Genomic DNA, 20,795 nt, shown 5'->3' on the forward strand with positions numbered 1-20,795 from the left:
AAATTCAAGAGAGAATTTAATGTTCGCATACCCAAAAATGGGGTAAATGAGTTCTATTTATAGGCAACTTCCTCGATAATGCTCCCAACAAGGCCTCAACGGCTCTTTAAAGTGAGCGTGAATCGCGGCGCATTGTTGTGAATTTTGACGGAGAGTGGAGGCTGCGCTAAGTATGTCCTAGTCGGTTCGATCAACGAACGAAATAAAAATCAAAGGTAATGCCTTCAGCTCAAGCAATGTGGGCGTCAGCTCTTTATCAATTAAAGCCACGTATAATTTTCGTTCTCCAATCAAGATATGCCACGTCTGAGTTGAAAATAACCCCCTAACACCTACAATTATTAAATTATAAAAAATCTCAAATTACTTGTCTGTTTCTTGTCCTATTATCTTAAAAAATAATTGCTGAAGTTCAAACATAAATAGCAACAATGACGAAATACAAGGTACGTGAATAAATTAAATAATTAATTATTAATTATTCCTTCAACTCCAAATTTTCTAAACGATTCAAGAGCTGCCGGTTGCTTGTATTGTATCATAATTTAATTTATATTACAGATCTTTCACAATTCCTATCTGAGAGAGACTTCATTAAAAATCAATTGTAAACAACAAGAACGAGAAGACGGATCTATCAATAATTTTTATAATTCAAAATAGATAAAACGAGGTCGTTTTTAAAAAAAATTTACATATGTGGAACCATGACATGACATGTATGTTGGTTTCTCACATGGACATGATCCCATGCACACGACACTATGAGATTCACAAAAATGTGGACAGAAGAATACCTCAGTATTATGAAGCAATTTCGTATTGTCCACATATATCTATACACACACATATATATATTTAAGATAAGTTATATATGTTAATTAAAAGAGTTCCCTGTTTAGCTCTTAGCTGTTGGTATTTCTGTGACCTATCCAATAAAAAATAACTACATTTTTTTGCATCGTCAGAGTAAAAGCGTCATTGACATTTTGTAAAAAGTTAATAAATAAAAAATTATAATGGTTAAGTATTTAAGTTAAATTTGATTAATATTAATATTAGGTCATGATATTTTGTATTTTTTTTCCAATACCAAAAAAATATGTGGGGTTGAAAATTTGTACAAAATCCGACAATAATAAGGATAATTAATGCTAGTAGGAAGAAAATGACATTATAAAAACTTAAATGTAGATTTTTTTTTTCTTTTGCCAAAACGAGCATAACTCAGGGCATATACCTCAAACCATGAGGTTGTGAGTTCGATCCTCCATCTCACGTTAACACTAAAAGAATATAGAATTTTTTTTAATATCACGTTAAATTATCAATTAATTAAAAAGTGAAATTGATGAGTTGCCATAAATCTTACCATTAATATAAATAATTAACACTTTCACTCACTATTTATTGGAATTTAAGAAAAAATGATGTATTTTTCGAAAATTATCCTAAATAATATAGTTTGAAAAGTATTTACAAAAATAAAGTATTTACAAAAATGATTGTATTTTTTTTGTTAAATTGGACTGTTTTCTATAAAAATATATTTTGTTGTTTGTAGAGGTATACGTATGCATGTGAATTTATGTTTCTACTTATATATTTAAAATGGTTAAAATACTAAAATAAATAATATTTTTTTTGTAAAATATAAATATATAAATATTTAAGAAAAATTGCATATACGCTATTTCCCTTTCTTGTACGTGACTTCCATAAACGAAAATTCATTCATTGAATGCAACTTTCATAATTAGAAATCGCATACAGTACGCGACTTCTCTTGTTGACTCATTCGTCAAAATCCACCTCAAATATGAGGTGTCGGAACCTAAATCGTATTTTGTGTACAACTTTGACCAACATCTAACCTATTTTTATCAATAGTTTAAACGTCTAATTTATTTGAATTACATTAATTTTATTATTATTTTAAATCTACGTTATTTTTGTACTTTGTTTTTAAAGTTACATCATTCTCAAAATTACCGTTTATTTATTTTTCTTCTTATTTATTTTATTTGTTGAGAAAAAATTTTTACCCACTATTAATTGCACATAAAAGGCAATAATTTCAACATTAGCACGAAAAGTTGTGTTCATTTCTTTGGCTGTAAAGTCACAATCAAAGCTACCGACAGGAGGATGCACCAAGATCTAATTTACTCTTTATGAGGACCAAATTTTCTCCATGTCTGTACGGAAAAAACGCACATGTGTTTTCTTCATCTCCATTCTCGAGATTCTCACTTTTTTCTTTCTTTTATGCGCATAAGCACAGCCATGGATTCCTTATCGGCCCTGTTTTAATTAGAAATATCTTCGGTTCCAAATTCTCTATTTTTCTTCCCTTCTGCCATGGAAAGCGCCAATTTCCTCCAAACTCTCATTGATTCTGTCAATTTCTTGTTTCCATGGCGGCGGTGGAGTGAAACCGTGGACAACCAAGAGCAAGGGCGCTCGATTTTCACCTTCTTGGCCGGATTTCTGGTTATTTATCTATATGTCAGATTTTGTCGGCGGCGCGTGCGGCTGCCACCGGGTCCACGCGGCGTTCCACTGCTCGGAAACCTCCCATTTCTCGAACCGGAGCTTCACACCTACTTCACGGAACTGGGCCGGAAATACGGCCCAATTGTAAAGCTCCAGCTCGGCAAGAAGGTGGGCGTAGTCGTCAATTCACCAACCGTGGCGCGTGAAGTGCTGAAGGATCACGACATCACGTTCGCCAATCGCGACGTTCCTCAGGCCGGAAAGGCCGCCACGTACGGCGGTTATGACATCACGTGGACCCCACACGGACCGGAGTGGCGGATGTTGAGAAAAGTGTGCGCCCTCAAGATGCTCAGCAACGCCACGCTGGACTCTGTCTACGACCTCCGCCGGCAAGAGGTCAGAAACACCGTCGCTCACCTGTACCGGCGGGCCGGGTCTCCTGTCAACATCGGAGAGCAGGGTTTTTTGACCGTTTTTAACGTTATCACGAGCATGTTGTGGGGTGGGGCGGTGGAGGGAGAGCAGAGGGACGGCCTGGCGGCGGAGTTCAGAGCGGCGGTGTCTGATCTGACGGAGCTGCTGATCAAGCCTAATGTGTCGGACTTTTTTCCGGGCCTGGCCCGGTTCGATCTCCAGGGTATTGAGAAGCAGATGCGGTCGAAGCTGGTCCCCAGATTCGATAACATCTTCGATAAGATGATCAATCAACGGCTGGGGTTTGCTGAAGGGGAAGCCAAGAGAAATGATTTCTTGCAGTTTTTGCTGGAGGTCAAAGATGAGGAGGATTCCAAAACTCCTCTCACTATGATCCAACTCAAAGCCTTGCTCATGGTAATTACTAATGAATCAGAACTTTCAACTTCTAAATCTCATTTTATTCTTCAATAAATTTTGAAAATTAATGTGTTTATTGTTTTCTTTTAGAATAAAAATTAATGTGTCTTCGTTTCTTAACTTTCTATTTCATTTATAACCGGTCAGAATATTCAGATCTGAAATTATTGAAGTTGTTAGGTTAACAAAATGAATGCAACAAAGTCCAAGAAGGAAATGATTGAGAGGACAATTATCTTGGAGATACGAAATATTTTAGGTAAAATTAAGAACAAAGTTGTTAGACGTGCCCAAAACAGACAATATAATAGCACATCCGTGGATAGTTGGAGGTAGTTTATTTTATTCATAATGAATGAATGGTTTCGTGGGCAGGATATGGTGATTGGTGGGACGGACACATCTTCAAATACCATAGAGTTTGCGATGGCAGAAATGATGAAGAACCCGCAAGTTCTGAACAGAGCAGTGGAAGAAATAGACGCCATTGTTGGGAAAGAGAACATCGTAGAAGAGTCGCACATACATAGTTTGCCATATCTCAAAGCAGTAATGAAAGAAACTTTGCGTTTGCATCCAATTCTGCCGCTGTTAGTGCCGCACTGCCCGAGCGAGACCACTACGATCTCCAACTACACAATCCCGAAGGGCTCTAGAGTGTTCATCAACGTTTGGGCTATTCAGCGAGACCCGAATCAATGGGAAAATCCATTGGCTTTCGACCCACAGAGGTTTTTGAATGGTAAGTGGGATTTCAGTGGGAGTGATTTTCGTTACTTTCCATTCGGATCTGGCAGAAGAAACTGTGCAGGGATAGCCATGGCGGAAAGAACGTTTATGTATTTGCTGGCTACGCTTTTGCATTCATTCGATTGGATACTGAAAGAAGGTGAGGAAGTTGAGACTAAGGAGAAATTTGGGATTGTTTTGAAGAAGAAAACGCCTCTTGTTGCCATTCCGACGCCCAGATTATCTGACCCAACTTTGTATCAATAACCAGCTTTGGCTTCTGCCATTATTGTGTATTCAAAGCTTGCCAAAGATAATTAATGTAAATATGTAATTTGCACCAATTTTTAGTTATGGGCTGATATTGGGCTTGGTCTTTCAATATCCGCCTGCTTGAAATATAATTTTGGGGCAACTAGAGGAATAGCTAAATTAAATAGTTTGATTTGAAAAATGGTTAAAATAATCAGATATCAGAAAAATAACTAAAGAACAGTTAGGGATGAACTACGTGATTTTATGTAGACAAATTTACCATCCCCATCAAAATAGGTAAATTTATCCTACCATTACCCCTATAAATTCGTGACGAAATTACCTTTCAACAAATCTGTAATACACCTAAATTGTAGGAAAGAAGATATTGAATGGAAATTATAGAGTTCAAAAATTTTAAATGAAAATGTAAAATGGATAAAAAAAATAAGTAAAATCAATTTAGAAAAATGGAACATGAACAAAAAAAATAATATTGAAATTCAAAATTGAACAAAAAAATATAGAGTGAATAGTTGAAAATTAGTACCCACCTCACTGCCAATACCACCTCACTGTCAATATCACTACACACTACACTCCATCAAAAACTTTCCTTCCAAAAATTCTATCAGTAACTCAAAAACCCACTCATTCGAAATTAATACCCCCTCATCAAAATCCCTTCCAAAAACCCACCCCTTCAAAATTAATACCCACCCCAAACGGCACTCCAAAAATCAACTCCAAATCCCTAACTCCTTCCTCTTCGCCAAACCCCCAAACAGCGTACAAGAATCTCTAAACCGCGTACAAAGGTCGTGGTTCTAAGGTAAAATCCTAAAGTTCGAAGAGGTTTCTAAGGTCACTGATTTCCGAAGACCTCGACGGCGAAGAGTTCTATCATTGATTTTCGAAGATAGCGTACAAGAATACCTCAACGACGAACAAGTATGACTGATTTCTGAAGACGTTGAAGGTTGGTTCGATCTAAGGTCGCCGATTTTGAACACGCGTCGATTTTGAGACGGATCCAGAACACGAGTAGATTTTGAGACTTCCAGACAGATTTCAAAGTAGGTACTCGACTTCCCCCAAGCGTATCTACGATTTTTTATACTGTTTAAATAAATGAGGTTTAAAAAATATAACACGTTTAAGTGTATGTTTCTGTTACCAACCCCGATATTTAACGGATTTTGTTGACACAATAGATATAGTCGGTTATATGCAAAATCGATTCTGTGGGGGAAGATTAGATTGCAAATTATAGTTATGAATACTAAGAATATATTTAAAAGTGTCATTCTTGTTTTATATCAGATTGCGATATAGTTTAGATTGCAAACAAAAAATTTAAATAACATCTACAGGGGAGTATTTTGGGAAACAGGATTGAAAGCCTCAACTGTTTGGGAGATTATGTCCACCTTGGGTTTCCATGGTCACAAGGCATAAGAGAAAGAATAGAGGATTACAAAAAAAATACAAGAATGACAGATATAAAACGGTGAAAGGACTTTTTGTATTTATCTACTGTCTATATTGTGTAAAGAAGTTATATTTACTGAGGAATATGTTCAACGACGAGGATTAATATGTTCAATGTCACTAGGAATATTTTCAGCTTTGTATTTATTTGAAATCGGTTATGTTCAGCTTTTATTTTATTGCAAGTGACACATAAATCGGTTATGCTACGAATCACCGAATTAATTGTTGCGATTAGACAGAGAATTGAGTGAAATTCTTGCTTATAACGCGGTGAGCCTGTAGGTAGTTCTGAACTTTTGAAGTAGGTAGAATATAGTGATACAAACTGACAAAAATGGTCATCTACTCTGTAGAATATTATATCTACCCCGTTGTATTGACATCTCTTGATATCAATGAATATTATATCTACCCCGTTATAGATATAGTTAAAAAGAAGGCAACAAGAGGTAGACGTTCGAGCCAAAGATTGCTAGCTGTAGGAATCATTCGTTCAAGACCAAAGTCAGAAAAACCGTGCACAATATCATTGGACAGCGACGACGAGAATTCTATGACTGAAGGCGCACCTACCTGTACCCAGATGGACACTGCACAGGCACGTGCACCTAAAAAGACGCCTGACAAAAAGCCAAAACGTGGCAAAATAGAAAATGAAGAACCTGTGAAAAAAAGGAAAGACCAGAAGAGTAAAACGAAAGGGGATGATGAAAAGGTTGCCGAGAAGAAGAAACCTAAGAAGAAACATGGCCGGCCAAGTGACAAAAGCGAGGTAAATATGATTTTTTGAACTGGGTTTGTGATATAGTTGCATATCATTAATTTTTCTTCCTCTTCCAACAAGATGTTCTACCGTCAAATGACGAGGAATCACAGGATGATAATGAATCTTCCGAAGAATACAAGATAAACAAAACTGATAATAAGGAAGAATCAATGACGGAATCAGAAGAGATACTCCCTCGACTGAAAAGACAAAAGACTATGAAACAGGTATGTTTCGGTAAAATTTATTTCCCAATAACGCTACAGAAACAATTTGATAAATTTTCTTTATTTCAGATTATTGTCAAAAAAGACCTTTCAAAGACGGTTCCAACCAAGGATAAAAATAAAGGACAGAAGGACAACACTACAAGCGTGCTGAAGCAACGAGACGATGATGAAGAAGAGGTATCTTCTTATTCATATGACGTATATAATAAACCTTGCATTCTGAGCATAGTTTACTTAGTCTATAATCTGTAATCTGCTTCCAACATTTTGTTACTTACAAAACTTTTACAATTGTTAAGGATGATATATACCTGATGAAGGCTTCGAGGAGAATCGAGCATTGAAAATAAACCATTGCTGCAAGGGGGGGATAATGGAAAGTATTAGATCAAACCTAGGCCAAAAACATAGCGATAGATTTAGGCAAATCTGTTATGGCCATCTATTGGACTTCTCAATTAGCAAAACCTCATCTCAACTTCTCCTTCACCTAATCCAACGCCTCTATAAACCAAGAAAGGCATCATAATTAAACTTTTATATTGGGGGGAAGATATTAAAATTGGGAATCAAGGAGTTTGCCCTAGTGACAGGGTTGAACTGTGGTCCATTACCCCAAATAGACATGGATAGAGTGAAGGGGGGAGCACACATAAGAAACGTTTATTTTGAGGGGGAGAAGTTTGTGACAAGGAAACACCTAAACCTTGCTTTCAAGGTTAACAAAAATGCACCTGAAGATGATACGGTGAAGATGGCTTTGCTCTATTGTTTGGAGAGTTTCCTTTTGCCACACCAAGACTCCGTACATGTAGATATGGATCACATCATAATGGTAGATGATGAGGACATATTTAATAACTACCCATGGGGAAGGGTAGCATTTGACCTCCTTATTGACTACATGAAAAAGGCGCCAGACAGTCGAGGACTAACAGGAGTAGGGATGGGTGGATTCATATCTGCACTGATAGTGTGGGTATACGAGGTCATACCTTCACTTAGTATCCCACCAAATTATTACGCACGGAGGATTGGTTATGGCACTCCGCGGATGCTCAACTGGGAAGCCGAACTGCAGCCTGACTGGAAGGAATTAGCTGCAAAGTTTTTTGACTCACCAACGGTAATGTTCTAGTTACTCTTTTTTAAAATAATTTGTACTGTCAACCTGATTAAATTACTAAATACCTCACTTTTTTGTGTAGCTGGAAATGGAGCCAACCGAAGAGGAACTAACCATGCCATATATGGCGCCATTCCTCGAAGATCAAGATTGAACAACAATGGAGGGCGTCCAAGCCCTAGCATTTGGGAGTGCAATAGGTATAAACGAGCGTTTGACTACAATTGAAAAGAAGTAGGATGAAATTGTAAAGACCCAGAAGGAATTTGCAGGGAAGCTTGATGGCATTATGACTAGCTTAAACATGATTCTTGAACAATTGAACACAAGTGCTGGATCGGAGGATGACAGACTCGATAGGTTTATGATGAGAGGGGATGTGAATGTGGGAACTGCATTCGAAACTATCTACAAGGTAAATGTAATTAGGTACCCCATATGTTTATTACAGTCTCATCCTGATATATGAAGGTTGTAATGTTGCAGGGAACATCATCATTTACAAATGAGCTTGAGACTATAGAAGGTCGAACAGATAAAAAAAAATGACCATCCAATTGATGATCACCACCAAGAAAAAGCCTCAGCTGTGGAGAGAAAAGATGATGAGGAGGACCCAACAGGTGGACAAAGACAACAATGCCTTACAGTTGTGCAAGGTATCCGGACAGGTGCCACCCCGACAACTACTGTAGGAAAGGTTTCTGAAAAACAACCCACCCAAGACAAAACTCAGGTAGCGAAAAAGAACATAATATGTGATACACTTATGATATTTGAAATATGAACTCAAGATGTTTATTATATGATGCAGGCATGTGATGGACTTGATGATATTGATGAACAAATAAATGAGATCATAAGATGTATTGACGAGGACCAAATTATTGAGAAGATGAACAGGACCCAAGTAGGAGGGGCAACAATGAGAAAGGTGAACCTTTTGTTTTATTTAGATGTATAAACTATAACTCATGTAATGAAACAGTAACTCATGTAATCCTACCTTATGCAGGACACATCTAAACTTGGACACTCTAAGCTTCTAAAAACACCGGCTAGTAGAGGAATAAATAATTTGCAACGGATGAGTAATCCTATAACTATATATACATATAATGGTGATGGGAGGTTTGACATTTTAGACATTATATGCTATGAGAATAAAAATACAGGATCAAGTACTTCACCGTGAGGTTCGACTTTCAGAAGGGAAGTCAGCACTTCAAGAGGTAATGTATACATAATTGTCATAACTCTAAAACAAAGTTAGATACATGTGTTGTCATGGTAACATGGTCTATTTGAATTCTTAGGTGAACACCAATATAAAAATGCAAAAAAAAAAGATTTATTGCCCCATGATTTAAAAATGAAGAAGGTGGAGGGTTCGACCGAAAATATTGCTACGAGAATCTATATAGACACACTGAGGGGAAAAAGTATTGCTCAAGAGAAGACGCCAAGGGAATACCATCAACCGTCGTTTGAACTCCTAAGCCAATCCCAAGAACCGCGAGGGTGACACACTTATACATGAAACTTTCTAGAACATTCACTTCTGCCAGACTTTTATTATGTTTTATTTATATAGACAAATTTTGTTTGTGGTTTTTTTGACTATTATGTTAGACTAGGTATGAACAAACAAGTTATCACTGGTTGTAACTTCCTTTATGTTTTCTTATGAAAATGTGGTAACTACATAGTTATACTATGTATGGTCACATTAATCTTATATGTGGTTGCATTTCATAACCATAACCATGATGTCTCTTATACAGTGTATGAATAGCTTAATCCTGAATCTGAATACATTTCATTACCAGATGTTGGATTCCATTATGCTGATTTTATATTGTTTCATTCTGACCACGAAGTAGTTACATATATATACTGTGTATATGAACTAAGAATTACTACGTTATCAAAATGCAACTTATATAAGGTGGTAAGTTGAAGATTACAACTTATATGGACTATGAACTCTTCTGAACTTTTGTTTAAAATTTGCTCTTTATCTTGGCGTCTATTTTTGACTTGCAAGATCATGAAGTTACCACTTGTTGTAACTTCTCTATGATTTCTTTTAAAAATGAGATAGCATACAGTGTATGAATAACTTAATCCTAAATCTGAATGCATTTCATTACCAGATGTTGGACTTTATTATGCTGATTTTATATGCTTCCTTCTGACCATGGAGTAGTTACATATATATACTATGTATAAGAACTATGGAATACTACGTTATCAAAATGCAACTTATATAACGTGGTAAGTTGAAGATTACAGCTTATATGAACTGTTTTGGTCCCCAAATTGATGGTGTAATTGACTGGAAAATAAATAATAAATAACTCTCACCGATAAGAACAAAGCACATGTCAAAGTGCGTTTTTACAATGTCTCCAATAAGAACAAAACAAATGTCAAAGTGCGTTTTTACAGCGTCTCCGATTGTGTCCTAACCGACCACATCTTCCACATTTTACTGTCGATCTCTTCTCAACCAGAGCAACAAGTCTCTTTTTCCGTGGCCTACCAGCAGAGAGCTTTACATTTGGAGGGAGGATGTCTCCCTCATCTTGACCAACTGTTGACGCAATGTTGTAAGTCTGACCAATTGGATGTACGTCACCCTGGTATAATAATTGCAATGTTGACACTTGATAGAAATCATGAACAAACGTATTTAAGTTCAACCTTCTCCGACCAATAGCAAGACATGCATGTGGGCATGGGATCAAGTCTAAGTCCCATTGTCTACATGTGCATGTACGGTTAAGAATATCAACCTCAAAGTGGTTGCTCCGTACTTGGACTTCGAATTGATGGTCATTTACCGGGTATATCTACAAAATGACATATGCAATATATCAATAAAAAATGTGAAAAAAACAAAATAATTCGTTGATAAAATGCTGGCAAAATAAATCTTACATCCATTGTGCGACTCTCCTTCAAGGATGAACGTAGTACCTTCGCAGCCCATGGGGTGATATCTATTCGTTGAAAATTAGAAAACGATCTTCGTTGGTAAAACCACTTTTGCATAAGATCTCTTATACTTTCTAAAAGAGATATAATCGGCAACTCGCGAGCTTCTTTAAGGATGGAGTTCAAACTCTCAGAAATATTTGTTGTCATCAAGACATACCGGTTCTTTACGGAGAATGCACGAGCCCACTTATGATAACCTATTTCTTGAAGCTCTCATCTAATAGACGGTACAATCTGTTCCAATTGTCTCATATAAAATTCAAAAACATCAGATGTATATGAGTTCACACACTTATGAAATAATCGGTCAATAGGTTTACATCTATGTCGTTGTTTAAGGTTTTTTAACAAATGAAATACACAAATACCATAGTGTGCAGAACCATAAACACTGTTTACTCCCTTCTCTATGCTGTTGTGACGATCAGACACTATAACTATATCTTCTGGTACTCCAGAGGCTGCTTTCATATTCTGAAAAAATCATTCCCAAGATGCATCATTTTCCGAGTCAACAATAGCAAAACCCAATGGATAAATTTGGGAGTTCCCATCAAAAGTACAAGCGGTCATTAGAGTGCCCTGGAATTTATTTTTTAGGGATGTGCCATCAACTGAAAATACTGGAAGACAGTGTTTCCATCCATCTATTGATGCTGCCAGGCTCATAAAAAAAAATTTAAACCTTCCATCACCATCAACCTCATGAGCGGTGTACGTCCCTGCAGAAATAAATAGAGTAAATACATGTATAGACTGACTAAAGACAGAGTAAGTATAGGCCAATACGGTACCTGGATTTTTATCGATCAGCCTGCCTGCAAAAGACGGGATGAGAGCGTACGACTGTTCCGGTGACCCCCTTAATGAGTTTACGGCCTTCTCTCTTCCTCTCCAAGCCTTGTCATAACTAATATTGACTCCGTGCTTCTTCCGGACATAATCAATTATGTCGCGTGGACTATAGTTCCTCCCGTTGTTCATACTTAACATTGTCTTGACAAATTCACTTATCATTGTTGTTGTTGCTTGCTTATGGTGACTACGAACAACGTCAATCGAACACGTATGATCCAGTACAAGTTTTCTAATCATCCATAATTTACCGTCGCCATATCGAGAGGAGCGGCAATACCACTTGCATGTTTCTTCAATGCACCTCACAACTAGCTGTGTTTGGTTGGATTTGACGGTTTTAAATTGAAAACTCCCTTTTAATGCAAATAGCATAAAGCGTCTTCTTCAACTCTTCTTTATTTTGAAAGACAGAAAATTCTTCCAATGTGAAATCAAAGGGAGTACAATCAAGAACAATAGGATCCATGAAAGTAAATTTCTTCCCCCGAAGGTAAACTGTATTCTGAGCGGCGTCTAAACTTTCACTAACCCCGTAATTGGAGATATATACAAGGTCAGTATCCACAACTATGCAGTAATCGGTACACCTGACATCTGACAACAGGAATATGGCCCACACCACATCCCTATCTACTAACAACCTCATAATTTTCGACTTGCTAGCACCATTTCTGAAAAGTGAAAGTTGTGTAATTTTTTCTTTCTGGAAAATGAAGATCTCTAGAGATACATTCATAGAGTTGTAGGGTGGAATCAAATGGAATTAAAACGTATCCAGTATTGAACCCTTCATAATTCACTACAAGAATTTCAAGTTTCGGCCACGAAACGTTTGGCGACGATATTTATTTCGTTGCCAAAAGTGGCCTACAACGACGAAATGGAATTTCATCGCTGAAAGTCCAATCTCGGCTGACTTTCGGCCACGACTTTTAGACATCGTCCTTCGTAGCCGAAAGTCAGTCAAATCCCCAAATCCCTATCTCTTTCATTTCGCGATTTCAGAACACAACACCCCCCCCCCCCCGCATCGTCTGCTCCGCCACCGAGAAGTCGCGAGCTTCCGTCTGCCTCCGACGTCAGACGACGCGTCCGGTCTACCGCCTTCGCCCGCCGACGCGTCCCGTCAATGCCTCCGCCACTGCCGCTGCCTCCCTCTCATTCTTTGGTATATTTTCTTTGTCCTTTTGTTTTTTTTTTGTGTGTAAATTTTGGTTTAAAGTTGTTAATTTATTTTTTGTTTTAGTTTTATTGTATGTAGATGATATTTAATTAGTTAGGATTTGTTCTTCGAGGTTGTGAAATTAGTTGATAGTTGGTTTTGAGTTTGTGGAATTATAATTAGTTTGAATTTATTTTTTTAGGAGTCTGTGGAATTATAATTAGTTTGAATTTATTTTTTGAAGAGTTTGTGGAATTATAATTAATTTGAATTCGTTGTTTGATGAGTTTGTGAAATGAGTTTTGAGTTGTTTTTGAATTTGTGAAATTATAATGAGTTAGAAGTTGTTTGAGTTTGTTGAATTAGTTGGGAGTGTTTTTGAGTTTGTGGAATTAGTTTGGAGTTGTTTTTTTAGTTTGTGGAATTATAATTAGTTGAAAGTTAATGTTCGAGTTTGTGGAATTAGTTTAGAGTTTTTTTTTTTTTTTTTGTGGAATTATAATTAGTTGGAGGTTAATGTTTGAGTTTGTGGATTAGTTGAGAGCTTCTTTTTTAGTTTGTGAAATTATAATTAGTTGGGAGTTGTTTGAGTTTGTGGAACTTAGTTGGAAGTTGTTTTTTAGTTTTGGGATTTATAATTACTTGGAAGTTTTAGTTTTAGTTGTAGAATTAGTTGTGAGTTTTTTTTTTTTTTTAAGTTTGTGGAATTATGATTATTAGTTGGAAGTTAATGTTTGAGTTTGTGGAATTAGTTTGGAGTTAGTCAGGAGTTTGTGAAATTATAATTAGTTTAGAGTTGTTCTTTGAGTTTGTATTTTTTAACTTCATTTTGTGAAATTAAATTGGTAGTTTGATTGTGGCTTAAATGTACCTATAATCCTAGTTAATTATACGTTTTCCTTTTATTTTTATTTTATGCTTTGTTGTTAGGTTTCAATTATAAGCTTGACTTTGAGCTGTATCATACTATTTCCCGAAGTTCACAATAACTTGTGCTAAAGGTATGTTGTTAATAATAAATTTTTAATTAGTTTGATTTGATGTTTTTTTTTATGTGAACGTTCTAATGTTGCTTGTTTAATTTACTTTATCGGTTTGATAATGAAGTATTAACTATTTTAGTTTCGAGCATATATGCTGGTGTCATTGTGAACTCGTTAATTAAGCTGTCAGCATTATTTTGGTTGTGAGCGTACTGATTTTATTCTTAATTCGTTATTTTGATTGTGATCATGTTGATAATGGTTTAGATTTCAAAAATCTTGAAAAAATATATGCAAAACATAGAAGTATGTAGGTGAGCTCTGTAATTATATCGTAGTTCTTTACTTAGTGACTATATCTTAGGAATTGACATTATTGCCCTATCTGGTTATTTTAGGAATCGACATTGCCTATTTATACTAAATTGGAGGTTCTTTAAAGAGTATTATCATTAAGAATGAATAAGAATTGGATTAAGGTTAGAGAGATTATCGCCCGATTATGTAGAAGGAGTAAAACAGTTCATAGAATTGGCAAAACTTCACGTCAACAATATGGGAAAAACAAGATGTCCATGTAGATATTGTATGCATGTGAAGTGGCATTCAGTTGATGGAATATAAAAACACTTGTTTATAAATGAAATATCACATTCCTATACTCAATGGATATATCATGGAGAACAACTAGCCCCTTCAAGTAGTCATACAAGACACGAAACTCCTTTGCATAATGATTTAAGTAGGGAATCTAATGTTACGAATAATGAGGATGGTGAAATGTATGGTATGCTCAATGATATACAAGCCTCCATTGTAGAAGAAAATGTAGAAGGGGAACAATTTTGTTTTGATACGCCTCTAAACGAACGTGGAAGAGACACGTCTAACACTTTCGAGCAATTGTTCAACGAAGCACGTGGTCAGTTGTACTCAGGTTGTACAAAATTTTCATCATTGAATTTTTTAGTAAAGTTGATGCATCTCAAGGTCATTAACAATTAGAGTAATAAATTGTTCGATATGTTACTCGAATTATTAAAAGAAGCATTTCCGACCGATGCATCCATACCTAGTACATCTTACGAGGCTAAAAGGAGACTGCGTGATTTAGGACTTTCATATGAGTCCATCCATGCCTGCAAGTACGACTGCATATTATTCAGGAAAGAATATTCTGAATGTCAAAGTTGTCCAGTATGTGGTGAGACTCGTTATAAAAAAATAAATGGAAAAGACTCACAAGTCCCACAAAAAGTTTTACGACATTTTCCGTTGATACCAAGATTGAAACGGTTCTTTTCTTCCACTCATTTTGCTTCTGAAATGAGGTGGCATAGAGAAAAACGAGTTGAGACCGAGGGTGTTACGACATCCAGCTGACGCATTGGGGTGGAAACATCTAGATAGCACATTTCCTCAATTTGCTTCAGACCCACGAAATGTTCGCTTGGGACTAGCTTCAGATGGATTTAATCCATTTGGGAATATGAACAATTCGTACAGCATGTGGCCGGTAGTACTTATTCCGTATAATTTGCCTCCTTGGAAGTGTATGAAGGAATCTAATTTATTAATGTCATTGCTTATTCCTGGGCCGAAGTCACCTGGAAGAGAAATCGACGTTTACTTACAGCCATTAATCGAAGAGCTGAAAGAGTTATGGGATACTGGGGTTCGTACTTACGATTGTGCAAGTGGTGAGTACTTTCAACTACATGCAGCTCTTTTGTGGACTATTAATGATTTTCCAGCATATGGCGACTTGTCGGGATGGAGTACGAAAGGATACCAAGCATGTCCCATTTGTAAAGAGGATAATTCGTCGTTTCGAATAAGAAACAAAATTTGTTTCATGGGACATCGACGTTATCTTCCTCAAAATCATAGTTGGCGTGGGAGTAGACTGCATGATGGAAAGCTAGAACGACGACCCCCACCAGTGTTAATGGATGGAGATGCGATTCTTCAACAAGTACGTACGCTAAATTTTCCAGATTTTGGTAAGAATCCAACCAAACAAAAAAATAAAAGAAAGCGAGATCTAAACTGGACGAAGAAAAGTATATTTTTCGAACTTCCCTATTGGTCGAAACTTATGATACGACATAAGTTAGACGTGATGCACATCGAGAAGAAAGTATGTGACAATCTAGTAGGAACTTTGTTAAATATTGATGGGAAATCAAAAGACACGATCAATGCACGTTTAGATTTAGAAGATTTGAAGATTCGAAAAGATTTACACTTACAAAAAGAGAGGAATAAAGTTGTAAAACCACATGCTACGTATACATTAACTGCGGCTGAGAGGGTAAAGTTTTGCAGATTTTTGAAATCAGCTAAGTTTCCAGATGGATTTGTGTCAAACATATCGAGATGTGTGAGCGCAGAGGATGGAAGAATATGGGGGTTGAAAACTCACGACTGTCATGTTTTGCTACAACGACTCCTACCCGTTGCCATTCGAGCATATGTATCGAAGTTTGTGGGTACGGCCATCGTTGAGCTATGTAACTTCTTTCGTGATATATGTGCAAAGACAGTACGCATCAGTGATTTAGATCGATTGCAATCGGACATTATATTCATACTCTGTAAACTGGAGAGAATATTCCCACCAGCATTTTTTGATGTAATGGTACATCTTGCAGTTCACTTGACATACGAAGCAAAAATAGTGGAGCCGGTTAGTTACAGTTGGATGTACCCTATTGAGCGAAGTCTCCAGACATTAAAACAATATGCACAAAGGAAGAGCAGAGCTCGTTATGAGGGTTCAATAGCGGAATCATTCATCATGAATGAATCTTTAACTTTCTGCTCATTGTATCTGACTGGAATTGAAACGAGATTCAATAGAGACGAACGCAATGATGATACTATTGCCGGTGATAAAAATTGTAGACATTTTGACGTGTTCAGGCTAAGCGCACGACCTTTAGGGGCATCAACTTCAAAGACATTATCTGTCGTTGAAAGAAAAGTTGCACATTGGTATGTACTGAACAACTGTGCAGAGATAGAGTCGTATCGAGAGTAAGTTTGACTTATGCTAAGTACATTTTAAGTGCACACTAGCGAGTACATAACACTAACTTTGTTTTTCTCCTTCTTCGGCATGATAGTCAACATTTAAGAGTAATTCGACTTCCAAGAGACAATGTTTCTGCCTTATATGAACGACACAGTACTCAATTTCCTGATTGGTTCAAAGCACAGGTAATATTGCATTTTTAGGATTAGAATTTAGATGAACGCAAAACGAAATCATTAAGTATTTTGTTATTATCTATTACAGCTTTTGACATTACTGGAACAAGGCGAATTAGATGACGATCTTTATTCACTTGCATTAGGGCCCTCACTAACTGCACGCTCATATAGCGGTTGTATTGTAAACGGATTGCGTTTTCATAATACCATTCGAGATAGTCGTCGAACGACACAAAATAGCGAGGTCATGGTATGTGGAGGAGAAGGGGATGACATGAATTTTTACGGTGTCTTGGATGATGTTTGGGAGTTAGATTATGCTAATAGGAGACGTGTCGTACTTTTTAAGTGCAAGTGGTTTAATACAGACTCTAAGAAGAATAAAATTCGAGTTGACTTAGGTTTTAAGTCGATTAATACGTCTAATTATTAGTATGCAGACGACCCATTAATTCTTGCTGGTCAAGCACAACAAGTTTTTTATTTGGATGACCCCAAACTTGGTAATAATTGGAAAGTTGTTCAAACAACTCTAAATAAACGTGTATGGGATATTCCAGAACAAGAAGACGTTGGAAATGATGATCGTATTTCATTGTTAGAAGTAGGACCCAGGATAGAAGTAAATGAATCCACTCAAGATAGTTCATTGCGTCGAGATGGTGTTGATCCTGTTGTCGTTGAGGGTCAAGAACAATCAAATAGAAGCATACATACGCGCGATGTGGATGATTTTATAAATGACGAATCAGACAATGTACTGGACGCGTCAACTGACAATAGTATTGATGATGTTGATGATGAATACAGTAGCGAATAAATAATCCTCCAAGTACGTTGATTTAATTATATGTTAGATAAATTAGGCATGAAATTGATTTATGTTCAATATTTGTTTAGTCAATATGTAATACTCATTGGTTGTCCATCTAAGTTTGTAGAAAAATGAGGCCAGACCAAGCAGGTCAGTCACAAGAACACATACAGGGTGGTGATCATCCACCAGCGAACTCGCCTGTTCCAGTTCTTCCTCCAGGTACGTCAATTTAAATATATGGAAAAAAATAAGTTCTTTTTAAGTAATTAGTTTAATGTTTGACAACATACAGTTAGAACAGACGTGCGAGGATACACCCGATTGATAGATCTAGAAAATCAAGTCCGTGCAAATAATACAAAAGTAAGAATCAGATGTGACCCCACAGTGAATAAACCAACTTGTCCTATGGCCACCACGTTTTCTAACGCAATCGGGGTACACACGCGCGAATGTGTTAGCCTAAAACGTAGTAAATGGAGCGAGGTCGAACAAAGTGAGAAGATGGCAATTCTAACCCATCTCAAGGTTTGAGATTAATTACTTAATATGTTTTATTATTTTTTATGATGTAGCAACAATAACAATCAACTTGGTTCGGTGTTTTTTTTCGTAGGGTCATTTCGATTTCGACGAGTCAGACCCAATTATGATGTCTTTCATCGAGCATGAAATGAAACAGACACATAAGGCGTATAGATCAAAATTGCACAAATACTACCTAAGTCAGCACACGCCTGAGATTGCTCGCAACACTCCGCACGAGCGGTTGTTGGCAAGACCAAATGATTGGAATATGTTATGCGATAGATGGGAGTCAGATGAATGGAAGGTAAAAATCTGATGTCAGTTTATATAATTTATATTCTAAATTCTGATGTAAGTTTGTTTTGTTAGCAAAAATCTGAGACCAACAAACGCAACAGGGCGAAGATGTCATTCAACCATCGTGCGAGGCCGAAGGCGTTTGCTATAATTGCCAAGGAGAAGGTATAATTTAATAATATTTTTATTTCATATACTTATATTACTAATGATCGGTTATCAAAAAGTATGTGTTATCAAGTGCAGAAAGAGGAAGATGAAGGTGATAACTTCAGTGAAATCGATTTGTTCAGAGAGACGAGATACTCCGAATCTAAAGGTTGGGTTGAAGGCGCGGAGACAGCTTATGTAAGTTTACCGCTTTTATAATAATTAGTTGAAAGTTACGCTTAAATTTGTATGTGTCAACACTTTGATGTTGTTTAAATATGTATATGCAGCTAGATATGATGCGCATTAGAGAAGAATCTATGCAGGACGGGGGCGAACCCATGCTAGACCCAGAAGTACTGGAAACAGTTCTCGGTTATCGATCAGGATACATTAAAAATGCTGGTTGGGACCCGAAACCTAAATCTCGCAGAGGTTCTGCTTCAAGTGTACATTCTTCAGAGAGGGAACAAGAGTTGTCTCAAGAAATAAGTACACTAAGAGAAGAATTTGAGGACCGTCTCACACGAAAGAACAACGAGTTTGAGGAGTGCCTTACACAAAAAGACAAAGAGTTTGCGTAGTTAAAGGAGTCTCTCGCAGACAAAGAGTCTGAGATTATGGGTCTACGTGGTGAAATGTCGGATTTGAAATCCATGATGCTAGAATTTATGGGTCGTTATGGTGGAGCCAGCTCATCAAAATAGGTACGTCTACTACTTGTTAGAATTGAATAGTTGTAAATGTGGCTATCCTGCAGTTATGGTAGCCATTTAAAACGTATATCACGAATGGATCAGTTATGGTTATGTTTAAGTGTTCTTTGATAATTCTGTTAAATTTGTAAAGTTTATTGGTGAGTATGCGTGTTTTACGTCGTAAGAGGAGGGAGGTGTGTTATACATATACTTGGGGAGGGGTGCTATAATATTTTTTTTTCTTTTAGTTTATTGACTTTGTAAGATAGTGTTTGGTGTTGGGGATGCTCTTATACTTTTCTTTTAGTTTGTGAAATGCTTGCTTTGCGTTCATGACATAATAAGGATGTTTAAATGCTTCGTCGTTTGAGTTCATATGACATGTAAATGTGGTGAGAGTTAACTTTTAATGTCTAGTTTGAGTTAAAACATGCTTGTGAAGTGAGATAGATCTTTTTATGACTTTTAAATTAGTTTTAAGAAATAGATAAATTATTTTGCTAATAAAAGTTTATTTTTCATTTATTTTTTCAAGTTTGTTCGATCCCTCTATGGAAAGATTTTGGAAATTTGATCCAATTTTATGAACAAAATTTGTAAGATGTAATCGTTTAGTATATGTTTAAATTGTTTAAGTTTGGGATATTTTAGAGTATACGTAAATTTGTATTGTTGTGGAACGAATATTTGTAAATATTATGACTTTTGCAATGAGATTTGGTTCATGGTATAGGTGTTAAGTAAATTTCGGATTTATACAGGAAAAAAGGGAAGGGAAAAAAAGGATTCGGATTTATACAGGAAAGAAGGAAAAAAAAGAGGTTCAGCGACGAAAAAAGTTTCGTCGCTGATTAGACTTTCGGCGACAAAATGTTGATTTCGTCGCCGAAAGTTTCAGCGGCGACGAAATCGAATTTCGTTGCTGATGATGTTTTCGGCAACGAAATCAACATTTCGTCGCCGAAGTTCTCATCAGCGACGAAAATGCGGTCGTCGCCAATTCGTCGCTAAAGATATCTTCGGCAACGAAAATTCGCTTTCGTCGCCGAAAACCTCTGGCGACGGCCCTACAGCGATGACTTAGGCGACGACCGGATTTCGTCGCCGAAAGCCTTCAGCGACGAAAATGTTGCTTTCGGCGACGATTTTG

At 36.7% G+C, this 20,795-nt stretch overlaps 3 protein-coding genes, 1 long non-coding RNA gene and 1 pseudogene across 4 annotated transcripts; 3 read left to right on the forward strand and 2 right to left on the reverse strand.

The window, feature by feature from the left end:
* Positions 1-2,203: 2,203 nt before the first annotated feature.
* Positions 2,204-4,406, forward strand: LOC111023352 (geranylhydroquinone 3''-hydroxylase CYP76B74). Its single transcript, XM_088124728.1, has 2 exons — positions 2,204-3,330; positions 3,709-4,406. Exons 1-2 carry the CDS (start codon positions 2,362-2,364, stop codon positions 4,327-4,329), a joined length of 1,590 nt encoding a protein of 529 aa, XP_087980854.1. The 5' UTR covers positions 2,204-2,361; the 3' UTR covers positions 4,330-4,406.
* A 3,617-nt stretch (positions 4,407-8,023) lies between these two features.
* On the forward strand, positions 8,024-9,625 carry LOC148210994 (uncharacterized). The gene is made up of 3 exons (XR_015791910.1): positions 8,024-8,669; positions 8,748-9,165; positions 9,250-9,625. It is a non-coding gene; the product is annotated as an uncharacterized LOC148210994 (long non-coding RNA).
* Positions 9,626-10,365: 740 nt separating this feature from the next.
* On the reverse strand, positions 10,366-11,098 carry LOC148210995 (uncharacterized). Its single transcript, XM_088126111.1, has 2 exons — positions 10,877-11,098; positions 10,366-10,788 (listed from the first exon to the last, which is right to left on the reverse strand). Exons 1-2 carry the CDS (start codon positions 11,081-11,083, stop codon positions 10,366-10,368), a joined length of 630 nt encoding a protein of 209 aa, XP_087982237.1. The 5' UTR covers positions 11,084-11,098.
* A 321-nt stretch (positions 11,099-11,419) lies between these two features.
* Positions 11,420-12,440, reverse strand: LOC148210996 (uncharacterized). The gene is made up of 3 exons (XM_088125267.1): positions 12,239-12,440; positions 11,731-12,147; positions 11,420-11,658 (listed from the first exon to the last, which is right to left on the reverse strand). Exons 1-3 carry the CDS (start codon positions 12,438-12,440, stop codon positions 11,420-11,422), a joined length of 858 nt encoding a protein of 285 aa, XP_087981393.1.
* Positions 12,441-14,397: 1,957 nt separating this feature from the next.
* LOC148210997 (uncharacterized) lies at positions 14,398-19,531 on the forward strand (annotated as a pseudogene).
* Positions 19,532-20,795: the final 1,264 nt, after the last annotated feature.

This window comes from Momordica charantia, assembly GCF_013281855.1.
Source record: "Momordica charantia cultivar OHB3-1 chromosome 6 unlocalized genomic scaffold, Mcharantia_2.0 BLBB01000006.1, whole genome shotgun sequence".
In the NCBI taxonomy this organism is placed as follows: Eukaryota; Viridiplantae; Streptophyta; class Magnoliopsida; order Cucurbitales; family Cucurbitaceae; genus Momordica; species Momordica charantia.

Bases quoted from the DNA above. Each gene is read 5' to 3' on its own strand.
- LOC111023352 (XM_088124728.1), top strand. From the start codon at position 2,362: ATGGAAAGCGCCAATTTCCTCCAAACTCTCATTGATTCTGTCAATTTC. The intron at 3,331-3,708 runs GTAATTACTAAT...TTTCGTGGGCAG, and splicing joins AACTCAAAGCCTTGCTCATG to GATATGGTGATTGGTGGGAC.
- LOC148210995 (XM_088126111.1), bottom strand. From the start codon at position 11,083: ATGACAACAAATATTTCTGAGAGTTTGAACTCCATCCTTAAAGAAGCT. The intron at 10,789-10,876 runs GTAAGATTTATT...GTCATTTTGTAG, and splicing joins AGGAGAGTCGCACAATGGAT to ATATACCCGGTAAATGACCA.
- LOC148210996 (XM_088125267.1), bottom strand. From the start codon at position 12,440: ATGAGGTTGTTAGTAGATAGGGATGTGGTGTGGGCCATATTCCTGTTG. The intron at 12,148-12,238 runs GTACTCCCTTTG...TTGCATTAAAAG, and splicing joins GGATCCTATTGTTCTTGATT to GGAGTTTTCAATTTAAAACC. The intron at 11,659-11,730 runs GTACCGTATTGG...TTATTTCTGCAG, and splicing joins GCTGATCGATAAAAATCCAG to GGACGTACACCGCTCATGAG.